This window comes from Lepisma saccharinum, chromosome 3, assembly GCF_977018435.1.
Source record: "Lepisma saccharinum chromosome 3, izLepSacc3.1, whole genome shotgun sequence".
In the NCBI taxonomy this organism is placed as follows: Eukaryota; Metazoa; Arthropoda; class Insecta; order Zygentoma; family Lepismatidae; genus Lepisma; species Lepisma saccharinum.
This window is the reverse complement of record NC_139231.1, coordinates 16,882,600-16,889,438: the sequence shown is the minus strand read 5'-3', so window position 1 is coordinate 16,889,438 and position 6,839 is coordinate 16,882,600. Positions and strand designations below refer to the sequence as shown.

At 42.6% G+C, this 6,839-nt stretch overlaps 1 protein-coding gene across 1 annotated transcript; it reads right to left on the bottom strand.

Moving 5' to 3' along the window:
* Positions 1-5,927: 5,927 nt before the first annotated feature.
* On the bottom strand, positions 5,928-6,461 carry LOC145985473 (uncharacterized). Its single transcript, XM_083119547.1, has one exon. It carries the CDS (start codon positions 6,459-6,461, stop codon positions 5,928-5,930), a length of 534 nt encoding a protein of 177 aa, XP_082975673.1.
* Between the last annotated feature and the right edge of the window lie 378 nt (positions 6,462-6,839).

Here is a 6,839-nt window from a genome sequence, read left to right as displayed (position 1 = left end):
GAGATTGATACGACACTTCGTCTGTCACACCTGTGAAAGTCGCCATTTTCTCTAACACTACACCATGTACACAATGACCGCGTTTACAAAAGTCTTGCGCTTATAGACAATACTTGAAGATTTTCTCATTGTTATACAGTACAACAAACCTCATTGTTGTGCATCAGATATTTTTTTTAACAATATGCCTGATAAGGTGTTTATTATGATGAACCTGTTGCCCACGGGACGAGACGGGACAGGCTTTTAAAAATTCGAGACGAGACGAGATTGACCATGTGTCATAAGACAAACGAATATTTTCGAGACGAGACAGCATTTCGACGAGACTCCACGAGACGAGACAGGCCAAAGTCTCGTCTCGTGGGCAACACTACCTGTAGTTGATTTATTGTGTTCAGTTGCGACTCTTTTCCATATTCGTCAGTAGCACATAGATTTCGTATTCGTGGATATATTCACCTTCTACTGACGTTACGTCATCACGAAGAGAACAGTCCATCTACGAACTTTGGTCAGATACTCTGCTCCACGTCTGAGGTGGCCTCAAAGTAGACTGTTAACGTCATGTTGTTCCAATCGAAAGGACTGAAGGTAAATTTTTATCATGATAAAGTCGGGTAACGTAACAAGCATTTGTGATTAATTTTATGGTTGTCGTGAATTATTTGGGGGTGTTTTGGAGGTGGGTCGATAAATCACTGACACACTGGTTGTAGGTTCGAATCCCGGCTTGGGCATGATATTTCCTTTTGAAAAACTAAATATGCTGACCAAGGCAGTAATTTATTTTATTAAAAACATAAAATAAAACGTAACGTTTCAACCTTCTAGCAAGGCCTTCATCAGACTCTGTATCAAGTATCAAGACTCTGTATCAGTACTTGATACAGAGTCTGATGAAGACCTTGCTAGAAGGTTGAAACGTTACGTTTTATTTTATGTTTTTAATAAAATAAATTACTGCCTTGGTCAGCATATTTAGTTTTTCATAATCATGGAAACAAGGCTTAATGGTGTTATAATTTCCTTTTGAGTGCCACTTTATAAATTCCATAACATAATGACTTGTCCTCTTGTTCGCAATTAGCGAAAAGTGTGAGAAAATATACAAAATCAGAAGCAAAATCAAAAACGTTTCTGCACTCGTTCTCCATTCACAAATAAAAGTGCTAAATATGGACTAATTGTATCGTATTAACACGTTGACTGCCAAGGCCAGATTGTGTGAATGACATCGTGGGGCCAAGTAAAACAATTTGTGAAAATGGATCAAGTTGGTGTCATTAGATCTGTGAAGCACAAGAAATTTCAAAACAAGCCAAACAACAGTTGAAAATTCAATTTAAATTTGAGACCCAGTTTTGGGTATCGTGGCCTGGAGAAGAGAATTTTGATCAGAGGGCCATGAGATCCATCTCTGTGTCTCACATTTATTAAAAAGTATAATTTCTGTTTCTTCAAATAACGAACTCCCATCACTTGAACTATCAAGCTCGTCCAGTATCGCACGCACATTTTATGCTTCTTGTTCATACCGTACTCGTCAACAGAACAACAGAACATACAAGGTGGTTATAATTAAAGTGACGGTGTTCAGAGTGGTATAGCACGGGCTGTAATGAGAGTAGCAGTCTGAAACTTCGTAGATATGCTAATGAAGCAATGCGCTCGCGAATTATGCAAAAAAAAAAAAAAGTTCCAATTCTCGCCACCAGGGTAAAAAATGGCGCTGTAAGCAGTCAAAACGTGGTATAGTTACAGGAAATAGGCAGGAAAGATCAAACACACGAGAACAATGATTCTGGCATGTTTATTAGGAACTATGGTTACAAGAACTGTTCAATATGGCCTCCCAATTCAGCAACATGCTGCATTCGTAACACGGCATGATCGACAGTTGCTCGCAGCATGTCTGGTGAAACCTGAGCGACATGTCGTTGTATGCTAGCTTTCAGATCAGGCAGAGACCGGACATGTCCCTGATAGACACGATCTTTTAAATATCCCCACAGCCAGAAGTCACATGGATTAAGGTCGGGGGATCTGGAAGGCCAATCATCTGGAAACTGCCTAGAGATGATGCGGTCATTAGTGAAGGTTTCTCGCAGCAAATCTTTCACGTGGCGAGCGACATGTGGTGTTGCCCCATCTTGCATGAAAATGGTGGTGTGTTCACAGTTCCGTTCTTGCAAAGCTGGAATCACGTGTTGCACAAGGAGGTCCCTATAACGTGCAGATGTCACTGTACACCTAACAGGCCCTCGAGGTGTCATCTCCTCAAAGAAAAACGGACCAAGAATGAAGGAGCTAGTGAACTCACACCAAGCAGTCACGTAAACTGAGTGCAATGGTTGTTCCTGCACAACATGTGGACGAGTGGAACCCCATATGCGACAGTTCTGAGTATTCACTGCACCGACCAGAGTAAAATGCGCCTCGTCAGTCCACAGAATATTCCCCGGCCACATGTCATCCACTTCCATGCGTGCCAAAAACCGATGGGCAAACTCACGGCGTTGTGGAATATCTTGGGGTTTCAATTGGTGCACAATTTGAATCTTGTAGGGATACCAGTGTAAAATGCACCGCAATACCTTGCGAACTGTTGACCAGGGGAGTGACAATTCACGTGCCACAGCTCTAGCACTGGTTGCAGAAGTTGAGACATGTGCTGCACGGTCAGCTACAGCTACAGCAACTTCGTCCACAACTTCCACGGGGATGGGCCGCCTTCCTCTCCCTGGTGCAACACCCAATTCACCTGTTTCCTCGAATTTCTTCATCATCTTCTTCAGCCCATTAATTGACATGGGCCCTCTTCTCAGCCCTATCTGTTGGCGATATTTCCGCAGTGCAGCGTTACTATTGCTCCCATTCTGGTAAAACAACTTCACTAGCAGTGCACGGTCTTTCTTCGCAATAGCCATTGCTTTTTACACGGGAGAAATCAAACTTTTAATGTTCGGCGAACATTCACATCACTAAAGGAAAAAAAAAGCAACAAGCGTCACCAACAACAACCAGGGAGCTCACACAATGGTTAGGCAATGTCACCGACTTTGACGTCAGAGTTACGGAAAATTCCACGTTTTGACTGCTTACAGGGCCATTTTTACCCTGGTGGCGAGAATTGGAACTATTTTTTTTTTTTTTTTTTTTTTTTTTTTTTGCATAATTCGCGAGCGCATTGTTTCATTATCATATCTACGAAGTTTCAGACTGCTACTCTCATTACAGCCCGTGCTGTACCACTCTGAACACCGTCACTTTAATTATAACCACCTGGTACAACAACAGAAGTGCATCCTCCATAAAATATTGCACGAAATGCAATCTACACGTTCAATCACACAGAATATAGTCTTAATTTCTTCTTCCTTTATTTTTCTTCTTCTTTGTTTAATTCTTGCCTGAAATACAACAAATATCAAACAAGGATGCATTAAAAAACGCATCAATTGTTGCATTGAAAATCAACAAAATAGAGTAATCATAAATAATCACAGAACACTAGGTTTATTACTACAATGTTACGGCCATTTGTACGCCATTGTTGTAATCGCCTGTTGCCATCTAGGACCAGGCTACGAGTATAGTGTAACATTCTGGAGCCAAAACAATATCTTTGATCATGTTAGCAAATGACAAGTGGAACCCATATTGGGGTATCGCGGCTGAAGCAATTGCTGAGGTGAGAGACAAAAGTGGGTATCACGGCTTCGCGAATGGTGATACTTGAGATCCAATTTTCGGTCTCGTGGCAGGAAGGCTAATCAGGACTGCACCTACAGTTTAAAGTGGGATCCGAACCATCGTGTATCGAACCCGGGACCCCTTGATTACAAGACGACGACGTTACCACTACGCCATCTGATTGATTGATTGATTGAATTGGTGTTTTAAGTCCACTTTATGCACAGTAAGGCTAATCGGGACTGGACCTACAGTTTAAAGTGGGATCCGAACCATCGTGTATCGAACCCGGGACCCCTTGATTACAAGACGACGACGTTACCATACGCCATCTGGGAGGCCCGACTAATTGTAATGTTACAGCCTTTGAAGGCTTACACGCTGCTCACGAAATATTGTGGTGTAGTGACGCCATAACAATGACGCAGGAATTTCGGCAGAAATCACACGACCTATTCATTTTCAGACAATGCCAATTAGTGTTCTGTTTCTGAATTCGTCAATATCTAGTGATCAATGAAAATGCCCTCAGGAAGATGAAATAATAATGTCGTTATGAATAACGAACCTTATTTATTCTCACTATACAGTGAGCAGCAGTATATAAAAATTTAACACACTTTCGGGAATAACATTTTGTGATGTCTCTAGCTCTTATCTTTTGTTGGAAGGTAACCTGCATTACTTTTACGATACGAGAGGACACAAGAGACGAGACGAGACAAAATAATATTTTCGAGACTAGACAAACGAATATTTTCGAAACGAAACAACATTTTCACGAGACAGATCAAAGTTTCGTCGTGTCTCGTGGGCATCGCTAAAATCGATAACCTAAGATCGTCGATAGCAACCGATAGGTCGAGATCAGAAATATACACGAACCATCTCGAGCATCGCGGACTCGAACTGATTGTTTGATTGATTTGGCTTATTTCCCTTCCCATTTCTGCCACTTTTGGCTAATCACGAAGATGACGATGAATGATCATAATATGATGAAATTGATGAAGAGATATTCACAATGAACACGCATACCCAACCAGGGATTCAAACCCTGGGCCCCTGTTAGACTCGAACTTCTATCTACAGCCATTTGAACGTGGTATAGTGCAGCGTTCAATTGGTTTAGCTTGCTTTGGTGTGTTTTTATGGTTACATTAGAAAGTGGTAATAAATCACAAACATGTTGGATCTAGAAATTATAATATATGTTTAATTAGTTGTACTTTTCGCTGAAAGTTTTAAAAACAATAAAGTGACCTTTTTCACTTTACAAAATATGGTAAGCCTGGTATAGCCCCGTGTGAAGGGAACATGAGAATTGATCGCCAGCAGAGCAGACAAACTCTGGAACAGAGCAAAAGAACAGCGAGTTAGTAGCCCCGCTAGTTCGTTACACTTTTTGACACTAGGTGCAGTGCAGGTGCATCACAGTGTCAGGCTGCGTTGGTGCAAGAAAACCGTGCTCAAACGGTGTCGGGAAAAATGCGCCCTCCCAAGAGTAACCACAATGAAAAGTGGGAAAAATGCGCCCAGCACACACGACCTTCACCAATATGACAATATGTTGATTAAAACAACCTTTACGCGGCTTCCCCTCACACTTAACACGGGCTTGGAACTGTCAGGAAAGATTTTTTTTTTAAGTACAGCAAAAATATTCTCTTTTCTGGCGTGTTTAGAAGCTGGAGATGATGTCCTTTGTCATAAAAAAGGTAAAGTGCTCCCCTGTGCATAGCACCACGCCATGAAGGCGTATAGGGGGTGTGGGGGTAACGCCCCTCACTTTCTTGATCCGGTCGTGAGTGGGGGTGATGTGATCAGCATCACGCCCCTGACCGCCTTTACCCCCCAGGGTTTCCCCCAGGTACCCATGTTATTCGACGCTGGGTGGGCGCCGGGGCCGCTTCCATCGTTAGAAAAGTTCCCGGATTTGAACCGGCCGGGGATCGAACCCGGGACCTTTAGCATGGTAGTCAGACGCGTTACCGACTGAGCCACCGCGGCCTTTGTCATATTTTTTTTAATTTTACTTTTGTAATTTTTATTTAATATGTTGTAATTTTTATTTTATTTAATTAAAGTTCTTATTTACATTTGTATTTCCATTTCATGTGACCTCCGTTGACAATCTTTTACTCCATTCTTTGTATGTACGCCAGACTTCTCAGGCACTTGGTAAGGTCTTTGGGTGTGCTTGTTTTGTAAGTATGTAAAATTTTGCTAATCTATTCATCTAGTTTTATGTACGTTCGTTTCCTCTTCGTTCCTTCCACACCGATGTTAGCGCTGTCATATTTGTATCCGCTGTGTTCCGCTTCCTGCTTCAGCGTCTTCAGAAGGGTGTAGAAGTTGGGATGAAGTCGAGCTTTCTCCTGCAGCTTATTGTTCCACCCTTCGACAGCATTGTTCGTGCGGTGCTTTGCATCTTCACAGTTCCACACATCAACTGGTAGATTTGGATTTTGCAGCCATTGTTGTACAAAGTAGTCAAGAAACGCTGTCAGTTTCTCTCCTGCTGGCACCGTACTATGGATTTGGAGCCACCCATCTTCAACGTCCTCGCGGGGGATCATTGCCAGAGCGCTGCACATCCGGACATGAAGCCTTACTTCTTCGTCATTCTTGTAGTCCGGTACCAATCCAACGTCTTGAACTTTGCGCCACAGACACTGGTTAAAGTGGAAGTAGCGTCCCTTGATGGTACAAGTCGGGAAGTTTGAAATGAGGTAAGAAATGCACGCATCTTCGAAGTCAACCATGATTCTTTCTGGATTCCAAACCCGGTAAACATTCCTTCATTTTCCCAAAAAGTAGGTCGTAAGTTTATCTTTTTTTGTTGGGCAGGAAGGCGAATACTACTGGAGCGATGTTCGTCTCGTTATCTGTACTGCCAAGGTCTGCGTGGATTGTATAGAGCTGGATGAACTGCTGGCTACACGATTTGAAAGTCCCGTCCATGAAGAACTGATTGTGATTCTGCGGTATTTCCCTGCCTTCGGAGCTACAAAAAAGCGAGGATTCTCTGCTCGTCTCCTTCATCTACCAGAAGGAAACTTCAACTGTCGCCCATTTTCAGGTCTTCTTCAGATAAAACGATGTTCTGTCTGGAATTCGGGTCCCTTGTGTCTGCCTCCTCA

What these genes read in the sequence shown, in the direction of transcription:
- LOC145985473 (XM_083119547.1), bottom strand. Translation starts at nt 6,461, where the DNA reads ATGGTTGACTTCGAAGATGCGTGCATTTCTTACCTCATTTCAAACTTC.